The sequence below is a fragment of the Leopardus geoffroyi genome, chromosome C3 (assembly GCF_018350155.1).
Source record: "Leopardus geoffroyi isolate Oge1 chromosome C3, O.geoffroyi_Oge1_pat1.0, whole genome shotgun sequence".
NCBI lineage: Eukaryota > Metazoa > Chordata > Mammalia > Carnivora > Felidae > Leopardus > Leopardus geoffroyi.
The window spans coordinates 80,311,724-80,334,963 of record NC_059338.1 but is presented as its reverse complement, the minus strand read 5'-3'; the positions used below and the strand labels follow the sequence as shown (position 1 = coordinate 80,334,963).

Here is a 23,240-nt window from a genome sequence, read left to right as displayed (position 1 = left end):
CTAGATAGAGAACATTGTAATTAAGAGTTGAAGGTGGACATAAAAACACTGATTAAACTATAGTGTTGTAGATGCAGTGACACATATGTGCAGAGTATTTATAGAACTGAAAGCAGAGAGCAGATTTCATTGACTTGAATCTGATGAGTTGGCAAGTTTCTAATAATGGAGGCAAATTCCTTCTTCAGCCTCAAAAGTTGCAAAATAAATTTCCAACTTTACAGTGGGCTATAGTACTGTAATCCCGTGGATTCTGACACAACAGTTAAGGTAAATATTGTCCTAATACACATTATTTGTCTAGTACACACGATTATATGGATGGAAAGTTTTTGGTAATATTTATATGCACATACACATTTTGTGTGGTTTGTACCAGAGGTTCAAGTGGTGAGTTGCCCAGAGATTCCCAGTAAATAACTGGGAAACTTTCTTATTTAGGTGTTTCTCATTTACTTTTTCACTACTCTGGAAATACCCAAAAATTTGAGAAATAGGAGAATTGGTTTCGAGTACATAATACTGGAAAAGCTCACAGTAGTGTTCATTTCCAGGACCCACGGTGCTGGAAGTCTTTAACACCCTACTGAAGCACCTGCGTCTCAGTGTTGAATTTGAAGCAAATGATTTACAGGGGGGATCTGTAGGCAGTGCCAACTTAAACACCAGTACCAAAGACAATGATGAGAAGATTGTGCAGAATGCTATCATCCAAACAATAGGTGAGTACGTTTCAAAACTATCGTGTAAGATCATGATTAAGAAAGCTCTCACTGAGAGTGGTCTCTTACGGTACATTAGTCAAAGGTGGATGAATGGTAGCTTAGACTTTTAAGAAACTTTATATTCAGAAAATAAGCAAACATAAGAATAGGACAAAGAACACTGTATACCCTTTGTTCAGATTCATCTGTTAATATTTTATGCTATTTATTTTACCATTTACTCTCCCTCCCTGCATTTCTCCGTGTGTGCACACATGCGTGTATATGTGCATATATACGTATATGTCCATATACAAATATAGACATGTAGAGAGAGGTAGGTACGTACATCCTTGTTTTTTTTCCCTAACCCATTAGATATTAAGTGCATATACACTATGGCCTTTTACCACAGAGTATTTTTCCAAAAAATAAGATATTTTTCTTATATAACCAGAGTACAGTTATTAACGTCAATAAATTTAACATTGGCGCAGTACTATAATCAAACTTCTGTATTTCAGTTTTGTCATTTGACCTAATGTCCTTCAGAGCATGTTTTTCCTTAGGTCTAGGATTCAGCCTAGGATCATAAATTGCATTTATTTCTAATATTTCTTTAGTTCCTTTAGCCTGGAACTTTTCATTTATTAAATGTGAGTTTTTAACTGTACACCACCCCCTTTGTAAAAAGAAAAAAAAAATTCCCATTTGTGTTTGTCCAGTGTTTGCCCATGGTTAAGTTTGTCTGTGCATTCCTGGTTGGATGCTCCATAAGAGAGAAAGTTCTTCTCAGAATGTTACATACAGAGGTGCACGGTGTGCTTTTGCTAGTCATTGGTGATGTTCGTTTTGATCACTCAAAGTGTTCTGTCTCTCTGCTCTACGGTTTCCGTTTTTATCCTTGCAAATAATAAACGGTCTCTGAGCATATACTTTTAGACCATGCAGATGTTCTGCTTTTCACCCAGACCTCCCCCTGAATTTAGTAACCGTTCATCCTTCCTACTGAACCAGTCTCTACCGTAATGTTGCAAGTGGATGGTCTGTCAGGTGGCACTCTGTGTTCTGTGGTGAGCGGTCCTTTTTTCTCCCCTGTGTATGTAGGTAGGAGTGCAGGTATTTATATCTTTGTTGGTATGAGCTTACGGACTTGTGTTTTCATGCTGCATAATTCATTCTGTATTATTACATCTTGGTGCTGAAGTTGTCCCAGATTTGGCCAATGGGAACTCCCCTCTTTCCAGGTCTTCGTAACATCCCATTTCTTTTGAGCACCGCCTTACTGGTTTAAGCTGTTAACGACTCATTTTATATTTCTTGCCCCAGCCATGGGATCCATCATTTCTCAAAGAGCTGTGGTTTCTTTTAGTGAGGAATGGTATTAGAAACCAAGATCTGGTACTCACTGACACCCTGGGCTTTAATTTCCTATGTCTTTTGTTGTTGTTGTTGTTGTTGTTCTTGTTGTTAAACATGATTAATGTACAAAGGGTAAAAGAATAAAGAACTTCAAAAAAAAAAAAAAAAAACATGGTACACCTGGGTGGCTCAGTTGGTTCAGCGTCCGACTTTGGCTCCTCGTGATCTCACAGTTCGTGAGTTCAAGCCCCACATCGGGCTCACTGCTGTCAGCACAGCACAGAGCCTGCTTGAGATCCTCTGTCCCCCTTTCTCTGCCCCTCCCCAACTTGTGCTCTCATTCATAAATAAATAAATAAATAAATAAATAAATAAATAAATAAAACTTTTAAACAGCCATGAGAATTTTGGGGGGGAAATAAAATGATCTGACTGTATTTAAATACAAAGTAAAGTAAGCAAATTCCTATTCTACTTTAACCTCCTCCTAATATCTTTAGAATTTCCAGATCACGTTTTAATGTAACTGTGTGATTGGTATAATAATTTCAAAATTGAGTTTTGTTTCTGGGACTTAGCACCTAATTTCTGATGGTTACTAATGGTTTCTGCTAAAAATAGAGTCATATATAAATTTATTCTGGAGCCCCGGTTGTGCCTTCTTTCTGGGTAATTTCCCTTAGAGTAGGCTACTTATATTTATAATAGTCCTTTGGAATGTTTAATACAAAGTTTATTTTTTTTATTTTATTTCTAAAGTTTTATGGACATGCATATGTGCATTATGGGTCTGCATTCTGCACTTAACTGTTGAGCGTGTGTATACACCAGGCCCTGTACTAGGGCTTTGTGATGCATGTGACTCTCCCCTTGTGGATGAATATGGTTTATCTGTTTGGTGTAGTACCTGTTTCACCTAGCTGTGATTTTTTTTTTTTTTTTTTTTTAATTTTTTTTTTTTCAATGTTTATTTATTTTTGGGACAGAGAGAGACAGAGCATGAACGGGGTAGGGGCAGAGAGAGAGGGAGACACAGAATCGGAAACAGGCTCCAGGCTCTGAGCCATCAGCCCAGAGCCTGACGCGGGGCTCGAACTCCCGGACCGCGAGATCGTGACCTGGCTGAAGTCGGACGCTTAACCGACTGCGCCACCCAGGCGCCCCTAGCTGTGATTTTATCATGTGCACGGGAATCGTCTTCATGAGGGCAAGGGCCCATGTGTGTCTTATTCAACACACTGACACATAGTAGGTGCTTAAGATTTTGGGGAGTGAAAAGACCAAAGAGAATGGAGGCCATTATTAATTACCATGACATCTCAATACAGCAGAGACATTCTAGATGTTGCTTAAAGCAATTTGATCAGTGTATTGGTAAACCTAGCTTTTATGATGACTCTTAAATTTATTTGGCTTGTTTATGGATTTTTATGATCTATTTTTTTTTTTAACATTTATTTGTTTTTGAGAGAGAGGGGGTTGCAGAGTGCGAGCAGGGGAAGGGCAGAGGGACAGAGGGAGACACAGAATCTGAAGCAGGCTCCAGGCTCCGGGCTGTCAGCACAGAGCGCGACCTGGGGCTTGTACTCTGGATCCATGAGATCGTGACCTGAGCCAGAGTGGATCAGTTACCCGACTGAGTCACCCAGGCGCCCCGGATTTTTTGTGATATTTTAAGATAGTATATCAAATCAATTCTTGTTTTCACAGAATTAATTAAATTGTGACTTCTGACTAATTCAGTGTTACTGTTTCACTCTAGAATATTTAATTTATTGTTTTTCAAGTATTTTGTTACAAAATAAATATACAGCAGACACAAGCAATATTTCTGTGATATAACACATTCAGAATAACATGAAAATTAAAACATGAGAGAAAAGAAATGCAGTGTGGCACGGTGAGTAAGATTTGTATTCAGTCACACTTCTGATTTCCTCAATATTTTCTTTGAGAAGTTCTCAGTACTCTGGTACTTATCAGGTCACGTGGATCATGCTGTTGGACTAGGGAGCAGGGCTGCTGTGCCTTTGGCACTTGAAAATGCGAGGCTGTTGTCAGCTCCTTTTTTTTATGGTAATCAAGAGTGCAGCTCCCTGCCTTGTTCCCCCTGGGGGCGGGCTCCTTAGCACTTCTGCTAGGTTCAGATACAAACAGTGGCTACAGAGAATGAGTTCCTTTCAGGACTGTCCTCCCAGTTGAGTATGTTGGAGACTTCCTGCCCTTGTGGTAATGACTGGCTTGCTTGGAACAGAAAATCAGTGTCTGGTTTTATACAATGATTAGGAACATATCTAATTGGGTTCTTGGAAAGTTAAAGGACCTTACAGGGAGGGAGGAGAGTGTAATAATAACATGGGCTTTGGAAATGAATAGCCCTCACCCAGGCCTTCATGTTAGGTGTGTAATTTTTTTTTGTTTGAGGGCTAAACCTCTCATTTCCTCATTTCCACGAGAGGCAATGAAGGTTCATAACAGTACCTAGACTCATCAGGTTGTGTGAAGATCCAAATACCTCTTAAATATGTGCTCTTGAAGTATTAGAATGATATTCTTTATATAGATTGAGCAGTGTTAAGATCATGAGATTTTTGATTGCTGAAGTGTATGATCATGGGGAAGGACTTTATCCCCAGATCCAATCAGGTGATAAATAGAACAGTTTGAGTTTGCATAGTTTGTAAATTCCAGTAATAGAAACTGAAGAGTTAAATTGAGAAACTATTCTTCAAGAAATATTAAAAATGAGAAGGTTTTTATAATGATTATGTTGCATTTTAAGAACTGAACAAAACTAGCATGATTTGATACCTGTTCTGGTCTTTCAAAGAAACAACAAAGTTTGAAGTTTGAGTAAGTGATAACTAAATGTCTTACTTAAGTCTTTTAAACTAGGAAGTAAACCATTAAAAGCCACAGCAGATAAATTTAAAATATCCACAAGACCTAAGAGTGCATGAGAAAAATGACAAGTAAATAAGTTATTACTATTTTTTTTGCATTAGTTGAGTTATACGTATTGAATTAACCCACTGGGTTAAAATGTAAATCTGGTTCTTTGTAATGACATTCTACAACATCTCAGCAATTTTAGGAAGCCAAAGTAGTGACCAAATTTTTTACTTCTTCACCAAAATTACCAAAATTGGCCTAATTACTGACTTCCTTACCAGAAAAAGAAGTTAAGCTCACAATATGCAAACAAGAATTTCATCAGAAATACTACCAAAGGTTTTTTTTTTTTTTTCCGTCCTTTTTCTAAAGGTCCAACTCAAATCGATGATAGTTTGCCACTGTAAACTATATGCAAAAGACTGTCAGACATTTACTGTTTTATCTAAGTATTAGTCTGTACTGCACATCTTCTACTATACATGATTAAGTGATTTTGGACAAAAGAAATTAGAATACCTTTAGAGTTAGGGGCACCTGGGTGGCTCAGTCGGTTAAGCGTCCGACTTCAGCTCAGGTCATGATCACATGGTCCGTGACTTCGAGCCCCGTGTCAGGCTCTGTGCCTATAGCTCAGAGCCTGGAGCCTGCTTCAGATTCGGTGTCCCACCCACCCTCGCCCCTCCCCCTCTCGCACTCTGTCTCTCTCTCTCTCTCTCAAAAATAAAATTAAAAAAAATAATAATATTAGTGTAATGTGTAACCGAAAGACATTGTTTTACCACATATTGAAAGCTTTGATTAAAAATGTGTTATGATTTTGTATTATGGAAAAATAACCTTTTCAATGTGTAAGATTTATCCTAACTTGATCCTAATATTTTCATAGGATTTTTTGGAAGTAACCTACCAGATTATCAGAGGTCAGAAATCATGATGTTCATTATGGGAAAAGTACCCGTTTTTGGAACATCCACTCACACTTTGGATATCAGTCAACTAGGGTATGATTATGTAGTTTTCCTATGTTCTCAATCTATAAATTTTAATTTAATCTTGGGTTTAATTTCATTGTGATGTTATAAAATGTTTTTTTTTAAATCATTAGTAATAAAAATCCTGTGGGAAACATTGTTTTTATGGCACTAGATTGCTAACCAGTTGCATCAACATTGTGTGATTTTAGAATCAGTTTTCAATATATCATACATTCTCAAGTTTTCTGTGTCTTATATTGAGTAGGTTGAAGGTTAATTTAGCTTGGACATTGTCTTTGTACCTACGTGATGTAGGGTAACACTTCAGATTTCCTGTCATAATTTTAAAGATGAATGTCGCTTTTGCCAGAATGTTGACTTATTCCTAGAATTTTAGAACTGAAAGTGATTTTAAAGATCATATGTTTTGGGGCGCCTGGGTGGTGCAGTCGGTTAAGCGTCTGACTTCAGCCAGGTCACGATCTCGCGGTCCGTGAGTTCGAGCCCCGCGTCGGGCTCTGGGCTGATGGCTCAGAGCCTGGAGCCTGTTTCCGATTCTGTGTCTCCCTCTCTCTCTGCCCCTCCCCCGTTCATGCTCTGTCTCTCTCTGTCCCCAAAATAAATAAACGTTGAAAAAAAAAAAAAATTTAAAGATCATATGTTTTGGCTTCCTCATTTTATAGTTTGATTTGATTTTACAACATGCTACAGCTTTAGTTTGTAAATATTTGTGTGTTTTTTTTTTTTTTTTTTTTTTTTTTAACATTTATTTTATTTTTGGGACAGAGAGAGACAGAGCATGAACGGGGGAGGGGCAGAGAGAGAGGGAGACACAGAATCGGAAACAGGCTCCAGGCTCTGAGCCATCAGCCCAGAGCCTGACGCGGGGCTTGAACTCACGGACCGCGAGATCGTGACCTAGCTGAAGTCGGACGCTTAACCGACTGCGCCACCCAGGCGCCCCAATATTTGTGTGTTTTTAATTTAATAAAGAAATGATAGTCTCAATTTGATTTATATTTCTTTGACATTAATTAGATAACCTTTTCCAGTTGTTAGCTCTTTTTTTGAATCATCTGTCCATTCCTGCTTATGGATACATGTTAAATAGTTACCATGTCAGTTATATTCAAGATAAATACGTTCTCCAATTTGTAGCATCTTTTAACTGGGGTTGTTCCATTGTGGGCTCATATGGTTGAATATCATTACATTATTGGTCTGTTTTCTTTGAGAGCTAATAGCTTTTTAATTTCTGTTTGAATTTTTGTGTTTGTGTTTTACATAGAACTCTTTAATTTATATGAAATTGACTTGAATATAAAGTGAGCCATGACTTTAGCTAGTATGAAAACAGTCTGTAACCAAAATAGAGTTTTAAAATTAACCAATAAAGGAAATAATGTTAATGTCGATAACTATTAATAAGATAATACCAGTATTTTGTATATCTTAGGGATTTGGGAACCAGGCGGATTCAGATAATGTTGCTGAGATCTTTACTTATGGTAAGGCATTTAAGATAAGTGAAGAATACACTTCCATTATTGAAGAGGTTAAAAGAACAGCTTGATGTTATCAACATTTTCTTGTACTGTAAGATACTATCTATTTATGGTTAGTCTTTTCCCTATGGCTTATATTCTTAAATATTTTATTTTATTCTTTTACTGTTTATTCTCACTTCTATCATCTTATTTTGACCTCCACAATGACAAAACATATAAAGGGTAGAAAGTATTGTGTTTCATACACGAAGATGCTTGGGCCCAGAGGCTTGGAGCTGAAGACTAGAACTCGAATGTGAAACCATGTTCTTGTTACAAATCAGGCCATTTCTTTCGTACACTGACCAAATAATGACTTCTTGTTTGGATAGCAATTCAGCTATAAATAGCTAAAAAGGAAAAGCATACCTAATATGTGAAGTCCTCTGAATATTTTATAGTAATTATTTTCATCTTTGATTTGACTATCTAGAACAAACTAGGAGCTGATTATTTGGAATGTGTGTCCTTTCCAAATCTTTATCTTTAAAGATCTTTAAAATCTGTTTTAGGAAATCTTCATTATACACATGATCCCATTTTTTAAAAGAAATATTTCATACCTAGAGATTAGGAATATCTTTTGTGTTTCATTTTTAATTCTGGTTATTGTGCTTGCCTTACAGAAGTTTTCAAAATATGCCAACATTTATCAGTCCTTTCATATGTTTTGTGCCTTCTTATTTGTATGCTGTTTAAGAACCCTTACCTCCTCGGGGCGCCTGGGTGGCTCAGTCAGTTGGGCGTTCGACTTCAGCTCAGGTCATGATCTCACAGTCCGTGGGTTTGAGCCCTGCATTGGGCTCTGTGCTGACAGCTCAGAGCCTGGAGCCTGCTTTGGATTCTGTGTCTCCCTCTCTCTCTGCCCCTCCCCTGCTCATGCTCTCTCTGTGTCTCAAAAATAAAAACATTAAAAAAAATTAAAAAAAAAAAAAAAGAACCCTTACCCCCTCTTATGATACTAATGCATTTTGTTTATATTTTTTTATAAAAGTTTCTCAAATTTGGCTCTTTTTTTTTTAATTTATTTTGAGAGAGAGAGAGAGAAAGTGCATGCTTAAGAGCAAACAGAGGAGGGGCAGAGAAAGAGAGAATCTCAGGCAGGATCTGTGCTGTCAGAGCAAAGCCCAGTGTGGGGCTCAGTCGCACAAACTATGAGATGATGACCTAAACCGAAATCAGAATCAGACACTTAACCACCTGAGCCACCCAGGTGCCCCTAAAATTTAGTTTTCCATAGCTGCATCTTTGAAGTTGATTTTTGTCTGTGATGTGAGTCTTGGATATATTTTTAACTTTTCTAGGTGGGTAGCAGTTGTCCTACCAATTTCCTTGCTTACTTATAAAATCACCTCCGTCCGAGGGATGCCTGGGTGGCTCAGTCAGTTAAGCCTCTGACTCCTGATTTCGGCTCAGGTCGTAATCTCACGGTTGGTGAGATCGAGCCCAGTGTTGGCCTCTGAGCTGAGTGTGGAACCTGCTTGGGATTCTCTCTTTCCTTCTCTTGCCCATGTTCCCCTCTCTCCCTCCCTCTTTCTCTCCCTCTCTCCCTCTCACTGTTTCTCTGTCTCTCTCAATAAATAAATAAACATTTAAAAATAAATAAAATCACCTCAAATTGTAGTAAGTGCCCAAATGTAAATGTCAGATGTTCATATTTGTAATCCTGAATGTAGAGATTCCCCACTTGGAATTTCTTTTGTTTTTAAGCCTTTTCATTAAAAACAAGTACCCTGAATAAATCATCTTGTCTCTAATCCTAATTGTACCACTTAGTCACCCGAATGAATGTCTATGTGGTATGGTTAAAATGTTTAATAGCATTTAAGTATTTTCTCTTTAGAAGCTTTAAATTTGGAACATGGAGATAACATCCGGAAATGTCAGAGCAAGTAATGAATAAAGTACAGCTTTCCAAAATAAAAATGTATTCCTGTTAACCTAAACTGTTTACTTTAGAAGAAAAATTTGCCAATTTAAATTTAAAATTTTGAGGTCTTACCTGTACTATTTGCTACCTAATACCTTGTGTCCATTTAGTACTGACTACCTGTCCCATAGATTCTTAACCCTCTCTGAGCCTCTTTTCTTCACCAAATGGGGGTATACACTGATGCCTGCCTCATAGGGATGAGGAGAAGATGAGGTTAATACTCATACAGTACATCTTTAGATTCATGCCTGGCACATGGTAAGCATGTGCTTGTATTAATTTTATTCTCTTCATTATGGTATTTTTGTAAATTCAGTAAAATCCTCACTACCTTAGAAATTTCCTCTTTGTTTTTCATTCAGGCTTATGTTCATAATTGCTGTTTCCCTAAGTTTATGGTTCTTATAAAAGAGTTTGAGCATTTTATCAAAGAAGGATTCATGACAAAGGTTTTTTGTTGCTTTGTTTTTCCTCCCTGTAATCAGGTAACCTCTGGATATAAAGCAAAGACAATTGTTACTGCACTGCCTGGGTCTTTTCTGGATCCTTTGTTATCACCATCCCTCATGGAAGACTATGAACTGAGACAGTTAGTCTTGGAAGTAATGCATAACCTCATGGATCGCCATGACAACAGGGCAAAACTTCGAGGGATCAGGTATTGGGCCATTTTGAAATAGGCTTAATGATAATGTTTTTAAATTTAATGTATTTAATATTGTGATTTTTTTAATCTGAGATTTTTAAGATTTATTCAAAGTTTAATTGGTATTGAGGCAATTTAATTATTAATTAAGAGAGCAAATGTTTAAAGGTCTTTTAATGTATTTGCAGAGATCTCGTCTATTAGTAATCGCTAGTTATGTGACTTTTATTTTGGCTTTGCTTTAAACTTAGGAATGACAGGAGTCAAGATGATTTTATGAAATTCCCCTTAATTGAGGTTGGTAATTCAGTAGTATCATTACATATAGGCTTATTTCAAATGCTCATTGAAATGTGTTGAAAAGTTCAAATTCCTGAGTATAACTAACTATGATATGCCCTAGAAGGTACGATTTTATAACTAAATGTGCTATTCATGAAAAATTGATCTGTTGTCTCTAGAATAATACCAGATGTAGCTGACCTAAAGATAAAAAGAGAAAAAATTTGTAGACAAGACACAAGTTTCATGAAAAAGGTAAGATTATTTTCATAAAAATAATGCATGATATAAGTTATAGCTGTTTGACTTGTTAGGTAGTTATATATTGATCTGTGACCTTAAAAGGAAGCCATTCAGGTTTGGAGTTGGAAGTCTCAAGCTGCCATCTTTTTTTTTTTTTTTTTTTTTAAGTTCGTTTTTGAGATGGGGGAGGGGCAGAGAGAGAAGGAGACACAGAATCTGAAGCAGGTTCCAGGCTCTGAGCTGCCAGCACAGAGCCCAGTGCGGGGCTCAAACCCACAAACTGCGAGATCATGACCTGAGCCTGAGCCGAAGCTGGATGCCTGACCAGCTGAGCCACCCAGGCGCCCCCAAACCATCTTTAGCCCTTCCACCTTACCACACCTATCTTGACAGTATCTCTTCTAGCCTGTGTTTAAGCATTGTTGGATGCTACGGTAGTTCTAAATTCTTCCTTTGAGTAAAATGTCTCCCCGTAATTTCTGTCCCACACTCCTCTCCACCCCAAACACACACACTGATTCCACTTTTAATGGCTTATTTTTGAAAATACTTATCACTATTGAAGAAATAAATATAATGAGTGTTTACTGTATTAGGCATTATTCTGTGCATTATTTGGGATATGAAGATGAGGTAGGCAGGATTTCTGCCCTTCTAAATCATACTTAACTAGATTTTCATTATGATTACTTAAATTTATTTATTTATTTATTTAGAGAGCAAGTGCACGTGCAAATGGGGGAGGGGCAGAGAGCAAGAAGGAGACACAGAGAGAGAGAATCCCAAGGAGGCTCTGCACTGCTAGCACGGAGCCCAATGCCGGACTTGAACTCACAAAGCTTGAGATCGTGACCTGAGACCAAAGTTGGACACTTAACCAACTGAGCCATCCAGGCGCCCCCCGATCACTTAAATTTTGTAGGTTTCTTGGCTGGTAGCTGAATTTAGAAAATCATGACACTTTAAAGTTATTTAGCATAGTGAATAATTTTTCTGTGTATTCTTCATCCAAAGCTTGAGTATTTGCTAGATTCTGAGCTCCACATTGAGAGATACAACAGTCTCCATGACACAAACATGCCAGCTGGCTTCAAGATAATCCCAGTCATGGTGGATAAGTGCTTTGGTCTTTAGAGGTGCAGGGAACAGCAGACAGCCCCATAGGAAGATAGATGCAGACGTCTATAACACCCGTTCTTTTTTTGGCTCATTACTAGGCCATGCTTTGTCCCTGTCACCATCTTTTATTTTGCTATTACTGTTGACTGCTGTGTTTCAAGTTAATGCCCCTACAGTTTATTTTTTTTTTTTTAATTTTTTTTTTTTTCAACGTTTATTTATTTTTGGGACAGAGAGAGACAGAGCATGAACAGGGGAGGGTCAGAGAGAGAGGGAGACACAGAATCGGAAACAGGCTCCAGGCTCTGAGCCATCAGCCCAGAGCCTGACGCGGGGCTCGAACTCACGGACCGCGAGATCGTGACCTGGCTGAAGTTGGACGCTTAACCGACTGCGCCACCCAGGCGCCCCGCCCCTACAGTTTAAAACTTCATTGAGGGCTCGCTCGCTCTGTCTCTCAAAAATAAATAAACATTTAAAAAATTGGAAAAAAAAAACCCTTCATTTGAAAATGATTTATAGGGGTGCCTGGGTGGCTCAGTTGGTTGAGCGTCCGACTCTTTATCCCTCAGGTCACGATCCCAGGGTCATGGGATTGACCTGTGTCAATCCCTGTGTCAAGCCCTCCTGCTCAGCATGGAGCCTGCTTCAGATTCTTTCTCTCCCTGTTTCCCCCACTTGCACGCGCTCTCTCTCTCGCTCGCTCGCTTTCTTGTTTTCTCCCTCTGCCCGTTTCCCTCACTCACAGATGCGTATGCTCTTTCTAAAATAATTTAAAAAATGATTAATGAAATACCGTCACTGAATTAATGGGAGTAAAATGATTCTTTGTTTGGCTATGTTATATATGAAAAAAATGGTTAATAAATAGGGCAAAGGCATTAACTCTTTCCAGCTTTTACTTTTTCAGTATTTCTTTATATTATCCAGTTAACAAAAGAAGTTGTTTCTCATCACTGAAGAAATTTTAATCATGATAAATAGAATGAATTTTGAAAACTCATTGATAGTTAACTTTTAGGTTTTGACTTTATATAATGACATTAATCAATCCTGAATTTGAGGACTGGATTCATTTTATTTTATCTAGTATGACAGTAACAGAAATACTCCTTTTCGTTGCTTAATTTTGCGAGCCAACCAGTTTGGAAGGGTCCAGTTGAACTGAAAGATTAGACTATTATTCCATGTCTAAATTATTGAAAGTTTTGAATTTTTAAAGTTCTCTGGATTAGTTATCCTTCCATTTTATAATATTAAATAACTGGCAAAGCATTTGGTACTGTTAGTATGAGCCATTTCTTTCTGGTATATCGTAGTGTAATCTGTTCATTTTTGTCAAATTCAATTTTATCTTTATAACTGGACAGCCTTTTTCATTTACCTTCCCGTTTATTCTGTGAGTCAAAATGTTGCTTGGTTTCTTATGCAACTTTAACTGGCACCTTGTGGCGATATCAGCAGAGGCCTAAAGGAAATAAAGTTGGGGCTGTCTAGTCAGGGGATGATGGATCGCCCTCTGGATATCACTACCCAGCCCAAGACTGCTCCATCCCCGCGCCTTAGGGACATCTTAGGCTTTGGGTCTGTGTTTGGAAAACCGCGTCCCAGGCAGGAAGCTTCACAGTTGACGTTGGGAGGCGCTCCTTCGCCTCTCATTTCCTGACGCGGCTGCACTTCCGGGCACAAGGAAGAGCCGGCGCTGCTCAGTGTCTGGTGCCCAAAGCTCTACTCCTGACCGAATGTCGCCACACGGGGGAGCTCTCGGGAACGTTGTCGGCAGTTAAGGGAATCCCGCAGAGGAAGAAAGTACGAGTTGTTTTGAAATGTAGCAGGTGGGGGCACCGTGCGGTTGGCCCAACAGCGGAGGCGCCGCCGCGCCCGGCCCACCACAGCCCCGTGTCTTCCTCGGCGGGAAATCCCTGTTCTTTCATGAAAACGGACTCGTTGCCTTTCCCCCCCCTTCACGGTTTGCCACCTACGTGTTCATCTGTAGCTCCCTGAACAATACAGTGGTAGGGTTTTGTCAGTTTTTGTATTTTGTATGAAAGGAACCAGGCCGTGTCACGTGTACTCTTAGGTCTCCTTTCGTTTAGCTCGCGGACCACGAACACACTAAGTTACGCATTCTCCTGTCGGGGACGTGTGAATGGTGCTTAGTTTGGGGCTGTCGTGGACCGGGCTGCCGTGAGTGTTACTGTATGCGTGGTGTGCGGTGGGCAGCCCGTTTCTCTGAGGCCCGTAGGAGAGGCCTTGCCAAGTAAGGGGTCATGGGTTCTTCAGATTTGCTAGACCATGCCAAACCGCTTCGTGAAGTCCTCACGCTGATTTGCACTCTGTTATCGTAGTACGTAATGTTCGATTTTCAAGTTATCTAACATGATGGGTATGCAGTAGGTAGAAAACCACCTTGAATCACTTAAGGAGCCCGGTATCTAAACTCCCACGTGTGCGAGCTTTAACATTGATCGTGTTCGGGAACCACAGGATTCTGGAAAGGGTCGGGGAGGGCCCAGTACATACACCATTGTCACACGCCCAAGCATAGAACCATTTTAGAGAGACTCTGGACTCAGGAGACTGTGCTGGTCTTGCCCATCGGCTCTTTCCCCGACGTGAACAACCAGATGAATCTGCTGAGAAACAAGTCCGGAGTGTTCAGGTCAAGTCCCCCCACGTCTGAAAGACTAAGCCCCTAGTTCTTAATCCCGGCTGCATGTCAGAATCACCTGGGGAGCTCTGTGCTTCAAAAATACCGAGGCTTGGGCTTCGTAACCATAAATCATATTGGGATGGGCAGCGGGGAGGGTAGAAACACAGTGGTCATTCCAGTCGCCCAGGGATTGTAGCTTCAGTTCGTGTGGAGAACCAGTGCAGCGAGTTGAGTTCATTACCACACGGTGACTTTAAATGGGAAACACGCTCCTGTTTTTGTTAGCTCTCACTTAGCAGTTGGCCCCGTACCCAGGAATGCTTTGGATAGGGAAAGCTTCCGTATTCTGTATCAACTTACTTAGATTAGTTTGGTTTGGGGGGACCCTTTTGCAGTCCCTGGAGTGGGATAACCTCTCCCTCGTATAGGGCTCTGGGCTGGCCTTTGGTCCCTCCATCGTCCCTCCACGGTCCCTCCATGCCAGAGTATAGCAGAACCTGCGGGTGCTCCTCCCTGACAGCCCCTAAGCCGCCTCACAGGAGACTGCCTGTGAAGGCCAGGAGCCCGAGTGCATTTCCCCGGAGCCAGATGTTTTGTTTTCTTTTATCCTTGCCAAGGCTGTGTTGCAGAAGTCTCTCCCATGATTCTGTCAGCTGTTTCACCTTTTTCCCGAATCAACCCATAAGTTGCTTTTGTCTTTTCAAATGATCGCTAAAAGCATTTTCATTTTTTACACTAGCACTGTTTCCTACTTGCTGTTTTTATTTATGATTCATTCTTCAACTCTGATGTTAGCTTGTAGTTCGTTTGTTGGTATTGATAGTCGTAATACAATATGATCATCTGATTATCAGCTTCAGTTTCTCTTCCATGTTTAGTTACGTAATAAGACCTACTGTGTAGGCGGTTCTGGGCATGGGACATCTGTCTGTACTACACTTTAAGCAAAGTCATCTTTTTCCTCTCTCATTTCCCTTTTCAGAATGGGCAACAACTATATCGGCACATATATTTGGGCTGTAAAGAGGAAGACAATGTTCAGAAAAACTATGAGCTACTTTATACTTCTCTTGCTCTTATCACTATTGAATTGGCCAATGAGGAAGTGGTTATTGATCTCATTCGATTAGCCATTGCTTTACAGGTATGCTTTTGTCATCTTTCATTGAAGAAAACATTTTTCTTTATGAACTAGATACCATCTTTATGGTGGTGTTGCCTTTATCCAACGTCATTAATTTCATTTTTATTTTTTTAAGTTTATGTATTTATTCTGAGAGATGGAGGGAGAGGAGAAGGGGCAGAGAGAGAATCCCAAGTAGGCTTTGTGCTAACAGCGCAGAGCGCAACTCAGGGCTCGAACTCATGAACCGTGAGATCAGGGCCTGAACTAAAATCAAGAGCCGGACACTTAACCGACTGAGCCACCCAGGACATGAAATTTAAAAGGGAGGCGTCTACTTTTAAATCTAAAATACTTGGGACGCCTGGGTGGCTCAGTCGGTTAAGCGGCCGACTTCAGCTCAGGCCATGATCTTGCGGTCCGTGGGTTCGAGCCCCGCATCAGGCTCTGTGCTGACAGCTCAGAGCCTGGAGCCTGTTTCCTATTCTGTGTCTCCCTCTCTCTGACCCTCCCCCGTTCATGCTCTGTCTCTGTCTCAAAAATAAATAAACGTTAAAGAAAAATTAATTAAAATAAATAAATAAAATAAATAAATAAATAAAAAATAAATCTAAAATACTCAAGGTTATGATCACATTCATTCTTTTAACAAATACTGAGTGAGCATCAGTTGTGTGCTAAATTTGTTCAAAGCCATGGGAATACTGTGATGAAAAAACAGCACGCCCCTCTGCCCATGCTCTCGGTCTGGCGGGGGAGAGGGTCAGTCCATAGCCGTTACGAATGTAGCTGTTTAATTGGAGTGTAAGCGTTATGTATTAAAAGGACGGCATGTAATGGGAATACATATCAGATGTGTATTTTAATATAAGATACGTGTATGTGTATGTGTGCATATATATACACGTGTGTCTTTTTGTGTATTTCCTGCCCCCGACCCCAAAAGACTTTCCTAAGACAGAGCTATTGAGAGATTTAACTCCTCTGTATATGGACATTTATTTTCCTTTTAGAATTCTTTAAAAAATAACTTCTTATAAGGTGACATTTTTATGAGCACTCCAAACGACCTGCCGTTTTTCAGCATAGTCATAGAGAAAATGCTGGTGGAGCGTAAGACCTTGATCTGTCAGCCGTGTTTGTTTTTTTATTAAAGGACAGTGCGATTATCAATGAGGATAATTTGTCCATGTTCCATCGCTGTGGAATCATGGCTCTGGTTGCGGCCTATCTCAACTTTGTAAGTCAGATGATAGCCGTCCCAGCGTTTTGCCAGCACGTCAGCAAGGTAACGTATTTAGGAAAGTTCTTCAACTTGATTTCTATATAAAAATGACTGATTTTCTTCCAGAGATGATGATTTTCGATTTTGATGATTGTGTCAAATTATAAAGATAATGCTGTAAAAATGTGCATCACTTTTTTAGTAGTGACTAATTGAAACTAAAACTACAGCTAGTGTTTATATTTTCTTTGGTGCCTGTTGTTTTATTAGAACTTTTTTGTGTGGTGGTCAAGTAGAATACGTGGTTGTCTTCTAGAATAAGTCACGTGAATTCTTACATAATTGTTTTCCCTTTAAACCATTATGAATCTTAGTATCGAAATTATTTTTTATTATACTGGTTTATACTATTTTAGTTATTGTTTTAAGCCAATCTGTTTGAGCCAGATCTCAGAGGTTGAATGTTTTTTTTAATGTCTATTTTTGGGAGAGAGAGCATGTGCACATGCACAGGGAAGGGACAGAGACAGAGGATCCTAAGCAGGCTCTACACTGTCAGCAGAGAGCCCAGTGTGGGGCTCGAACTCACGAACCGTGAGAAGTCGGTCGCTTAACCAGCTAAGCCACCCAGGTGTGCCTCCACAAGTTGAATTATTGGAGAAAACATTCAACTATGTTCAGCTTTTTTCAGCAGTACCTCATTTAATAGCTACTTGCACAATTTAATACATGTTTCACTTACCTGGCAGAGAAAGTCCACTCTAATTTTTATTCTTTAAAGATATCGGTCAAGGAGAGCCTTATTTTTATAATACTGGAAGCACATCTCAGTCCACGCTAAAATGTAGGTGTTCAGTGCATTCTAAGAAAGAAAACATTGATTCGTTAAGCAATTGTTTGAGCTAATACTTGATGGCTGTCATGAGAGATACAAATGTTACAAAAGCAGATTGCCCCCTCCAAGTTGCCCCCAGTGGGGTGGAGGGGACAGATCCCAGAAGCGCAGTGAGACCTCATGCATGGGCCCCAGAAGATGGCACAGGAGAGTGAGGGCCCAGTGCTTGGTCCAGGGCAGCAGCATTTGAGAAAATAGGTGTTCTTATTCTGTTGTGGTAGGCTTCATCAAATGTAATATGTTCTTGTTGTTTTTTACTATGTGTATTATTTTATTCTCATGGTTTTGAGACCTCCTGAAGTTTTGAAATAATAAATGTGAAATAATTTGAAATAATAAATGTGAAAATAAAATGAGCACTTGGGCTCTAAAATGTAGCTTAAATTCCAAAATAAAGTGCCGGTATTTTTAATAAATGTTTAATTTCTCTGTTTTTAGTTTCCCGAATTTTCAGAGCCAGGTTGTGAGGGGCGAGGTTTTCATTTTGTTTTGGTTTGTTTTTGGATATTTTTCAGGTGATTGAAATTCGAACTATGGAAGCTCCTTATTTTCTACCAGAGCATATTTTCAGAGAGAAGTGCATGTATGTTGATTCTTTACATTTTAAGGAAGGGGTACTACTGACTTAGAAACCAACCAATGGCGATTGTCAAGGATTACACTCCTGCTAGGATGGTTTCTCGTGGTTTATAACAGTCGTTTTGGATTTCTGTCATTTAACACATCTGACTTCTTCCTTTGCTATAACAAAGTTCTTGTACATTATAAATGTAGACTCATGCACACATGGAGTCTATCCTTGGTGAAAAACCTTACCTTGCCTTTTTTTTTAATATGGAGATATATCTCTAAAATATAACATGTTCTCATAGATAAAGAAGCCAGCCTTTAAGTGAATACAATACCCTGTTCGAGACTTTCAGTAAAAGAGAACAGTACTCGTCGCATGGTGGGAGAGAGAATGTTTTAAGGAGAGTCAGTGTTATGCCCTGCATTCTCCCTTGCTCTTCAAATGGAAGATATATGTGAACAATACTTTATTCAAACTTGAGGCTGCCAAAGCAGTGCGATGCTGAAAGTGTTAGCATAAGATAGTAAATGGCAGTTTGAACAGAAAGTGAACCTGGATGCTCGTCTTGGGCAAGTGCTTCCTAGCATTTAGCATCGTAATACGTGCTTCACTCATCATCAGTGAGCTGCACTTCTGATTTTCTTCTCTCAGTTTTAATTAGCATGGAAGTTAAAGATGAATTGATTCCTTTTCATCATCTGATGTGTGAAGACCCACAGAATAATTAAGGCTGACTTGCCCCATTGGGATGTTACTGGAGAAGGAATCCCAGCCGAATGCTTAACATATGGGACCACAGGCCGTGCGTTCTTGTGGTCCAATTAGTCACCAAAACGACACCGATTTTTCTGTTACTAATTACAGTTTAAGTTGTGTTTATCGTTGTCTTTAGGCATTGATCTGGAGTGCTTGCGTGTTAACTTATTTGTGCTCAGTAATTTAAATAATTCTGGTATGACTTTTGTTTTGATCACCCTGACAGGCTTCCGAAATCTTTAGAGAAGCATGACAAAAGTTTATGCTTTTTGACCAACAAGATCGCGGAGTCACTAGGCGGAAGCGGTTACAGTGTCGAGAGGTTGTCGGTACCATATGTGCCGCAAGTAACAGGTAAAAGGGGAGGGCAATTCGAACCCGACTCCGGTGATTACGTTTCAGTAACGTTTCCATGAACCCAGTTAGCAAGGTGCTCACTTTACAGACGCTTAAGAGGTTTCTCAAATGCTTAAGAGGTTTTATTTTCGCTTTAGAATTTTGCGCTTGAAAACCTTTAGCCAATCTCTTAAAGCCCTGTGATTTTATCATGAGCGGTTTGAGGCCTCACGTGATTGTTACTATACTTAATACATCAGTGTCGTACTTCAGATGAAGAAGCAAATGGAAATCTTTCCTCATTAGCCCATATTGTGTTTGGTTTATGGAAATTTATGTAACTTGTTTAATTAGTGATCTGTGCCTGTTGAGCTGAATGAATTAGGCAACTGTGGTTATTGGAAAGAGTGCAGACTGTTTGCTGTGGAAGAAACCTTCAGACGCTTTAATAGGTTTTCCTGTGTGTGCCGTGTATTTCTTTCTGTTCCTCTCATTGCCTGAAATAATTCTTGTTTTGAAGGCAAGACTGCATGGTATCTTGCATTTAATTTTTACCTTAAAAACGAAATCCAAGCATTTCTGTCCTACGCCTCCATTTTCATTTGATAATTGGATAAACATTCAGTTTTCTAGCACAACTAGTTCTTGCTTTGGAGTTACCTCTCTTGTATATGAGAACTGTTTGGTTTGAGTTAGGTAGCTCTCTGGATTAATCACTAAAAGTAGTACGATCTTGGTAACCAGCTGTCTTTTTTATAATGTGGATCCAAAATAGATACATTTATTACAAGGATATTTCATAATCATCTGAGATGTTAATGAATGCTTTTGCATTTTCTTTTACGTTCTGTACTGTAAAAGATTCTATACCTCATTCTGTAGTCCTTGCGGATATAAAAGTGCTAAGAATAAAACATCAGTACCGTTTTATAATTCAAAAGATTTTTTTTAAAAAAGACTTTTAAAATATTTCATTCTTATAATTTGGATTTAGCTCTCTTTCCTTCAGACAAAAAACCTCACAAACCCAGGCGCAAGCGCAAAGGTAAATCCAAGTGTCAGTTCGGCTTTTCCCCTTCCCTCCCCGTCCTCTAGGAAAATAGCTTCGTAAAATTTCCCTTGTAGAAATGGAGCCAGTGGCCTGTACATTTTATATGGTTATAAGTTCAGTTATTAAGTTTCCCTTCACCTTCCCAGTAGCCATAGTGTATTTTCACCCCCTGCTATTTCCTTTTACCATGTTCCTTTAACTCTGTAATGAGTAACAATTTTTAATGAAAACTATGGTGCTTTTTGGTTTTTTAACAGATGGTTTGCTCTCCCCCCTAACCCCCCAAGAGACATATTCTCTTTCTTAATGCCTTGCTATCATTCACTGGAAGAATTCTGAATATTTTTCAGTGTGTACTTAATTATGTAACTGCATAGAAATCCCTCAGTATGAATAAGATTTTTTAATTTATAAAGATTTTGATAGTTCTTAAGAGAGAGGGAGACAGAGTGTGAGCAGGGGAGAGGCAGAGAGGGAGACACAGGATCCGGAGCAGGCTCCAGGCTCTGAGCTGTCAGCACAGAGCCCGAGGCGGGGCTCGAATTCAGGAACCACAAGGTCATGACCTGAGCCAAAGTCGGACACAACTGACTGAGCCACCCAGGTGTCCCAAGACTTTGGTAGTTTAGAAACAGTCTGTGGCACATACGTCCTGCCTTAGCGCAGAAAGAGTCCGAAGATGCAGGGATACTTTATGGTATGATCAATTGGTTATTAAAATTTCTTTGTGTTGTGTAACCATCTGATATTTATTTTTAAAAGTAGGGGATTTAAGAATAATACCTTCAATAGAACGCAAAACGTGTTTAGTTTCTTGTGTACCATGCGTCTATACCTGTCATTAAAATATTAGCAGCTGTTTAGTGTGCCTTAACTCCATGCCAGTCACTGAGATAAGTGCTTGTATTCATTTTCTCATTTAATCTTAAAAATGATGAAGAGGGTAGCATTATCTTTGTTTACAAATGAGAATAATGAGGTTGAAATGAAATAATTTGATGAGGTAACACCACTAGAATGCACTGCCTTGCCTATTCAGGTAGGTGCTTAATCTCTTGATTTTGCTAACTCTTTTCCACGTACATCAAGATTGTTCAGTCATCCCTATTGATCCAGATGGATTTTTTCATGCATTCCACAAACCCTGACTGATTGCCTACTATATATCAAACATGGGGATTTTTGAAGATAGAGTGATATTATAAGGATTAAAATCTAGTAGAGAAGGCAGACACATGATTGAAATGTAATGGCAACTGGTTTGAAAGAAAGAGGAATGGTCTGCCTAAAGTTTGTCGAACCATTGGTGACTGACATCTAGTAAGCAGTCAATGAACGTAAGGTAGTTACAGCATTTTTCTTCTATCTCAACCCAGAATTTGAGTGAATAGTGCATGTCTCGGCATGTGTGAAATGCTCCTCCAGGAGGGGTACAGTAATACCCCTCAGCTAGATCAATCAGAGGTGCCAGTGGCTGTAGTAAACTTGTCTAATTAAGTACCTAGGAGTATTTACAGTTCTAGCTTCTGCACAAACAGAAACAGGAATGAACGAGATAGGTAGAAGCCTCTACTTTCACAAAACTGATAGTCTTCCTCAACGGGGTTCTTCATCTTGGACCACAGAACACGGAAGAGGTTTTGAGTGATTCTTTTCTCAGTTTTCCCAAGATGGTGTTTTACCAGTTTTGTGCCACGTGCATAGGAAAGAAGCTAATTCATGATACAGTTTGTCTCCCAACAGGGTAAATAACTGGGCAGTCACAACAGACCTTAACGGCTCCGATCAGAGAAGTTCAGGGGTCCCAGGCAGCAGTGAGGAGAGCATTCGGTCCAGGTTCGATGGGCCAGCGATGTCTTCCACAGGGAGAAATTCCTAGGCTGAGCCTGAAGCGAGTGTTAGACACGTGTTTCCCGCAGAAGTGACAGCACATATGAAAGAGTGGAGGGAGGCAAGAACATGGCTTTTTCAGGGAATTAGTATTAAATAAGTCTACTTGGACTGAATTGGAGGAATAGAGTTGGAAATTGTAGAACCAGGTCGACTAGTTTGCACTCTTCTGTGAGCAGTGGGGAGTCATTGAGTGATTGTCAGCAGGGGTAGGCACTGTAGAAGTATTCCTCTGTTGTAGCTTAGCACAGTGGAGACGGAGCACCGTCTTTAGAATGCTCTGTATTAATCTCCAGGAGAGATGACAGAGTACAGCCGAGTGGGTGGATTCTAGAAAAACGTACAAGAAAGAATTTGGAAGCAGTTGATTAATATGGGAGGGCAAAGAGAAAGCCAAAGATTTTGTCGGGGTTTCTGCCTTGGACGCTTGGGTAGGTGGCACCCCCCTGAGGGCAAGAGTGGAGCGAATTTGCTGCTTCATTTATTTTTGTCATTTGCTTTTGTTTTGGAGGGTTGGGTGATATGACTGAGTTTAAGCAAAGAAAGAAGAAACCATGCATTTCAGATGTAACTGTCTATGTGTAGTTTTGGGTCTCAGATGATAGAAGGAAGGAGTTTTTATTAACAAATGAATAGGAAAGAGTGGCTAGTTTAGGGGATTGGCCTCTTGTCGAGTATCTTTGACGCCATCCCAGTCGGGGGCCCTGTAGTCGGAGTCAGGGCTGGGGTTTGTGTGGGAGTTCGGAGGTTGTAATGAGAATTTTGAAATTAGCGGAATAGGGGACGCTACAGGAGGCCCAGGGAGGAGGCCTTCTCGGGGTGAAGGAGTGAAGAGAAAAAGAGGACGCGGGTTTGGCTCTGCCTTCGCCACACGGCCTTGGGCTTGTCCACTCATCTCTCATCTGTGAAGCAGGAACTGTAGCTGAGCCTTTTGGCTTAAATTGGTTAGATACGTGAAAGCACTTTTAAAAACAACAAAATGCCACATAAACATAATAGTATTAGTCGTTTTTCAATTTCTTCATTTTTTAGTCG

At 39.7% G+C, this 23,240-nt stretch overlaps 1 protein-coding gene across 5 annotated transcripts in view; it reads left to right on the top strand.

The window, feature by feature from the left end:
• The window catches only part of EFR3A (EFR3 homolog A), a 106,300-nt gene that overhangs the window by 61,504 nt on the left and 21,556 nt on the right, over window positions 1-23,240 (top strand). For 3 of the 5 annotated variants that reach the window (XR_006706164.1, XM_045453658.1, XM_045453660.1), the window contains 9 exons: window positions 555-722; window positions 5,848-5,962; window positions 7,392-7,443; window positions 9,901-10,073; window positions 10,523-10,598; window positions 15,341-15,502; window positions 16,638-16,769; window positions 18,117-18,184; window positions 19,155-19,282. Coding sequence is in view for 4 of the 5 variants with exons in the window: in XM_045453658.1 (XP_045309614.1) it covers window positions 555-722; window positions 5,848-5,962; window positions 7,392-7,443; window positions 9,901-10,073; window positions 10,523-10,598; window positions 15,341-15,502; window positions 16,638-16,769; window positions 18,117-18,184; window positions 19,155-19,282 (1,074 nt within the window). In the remaining variant the exon portion in view is untranslated. Of the gene's footprint in view, window positions 1-554; window positions 723-5,847; window positions 5,963-7,391; window positions 7,444-9,900; window positions 10,074-10,522; window positions 10,599-15,340; window positions 15,503-16,637; window positions 16,770-18,116; window positions 18,185-19,154; window positions 19,283-20,258; window positions 20,310-23,240 lie in introns of all 5 variants that reach the window. The other 2 variants (XM_045453656.1, XM_045453659.1) reach the window with 1 other exon arrangement.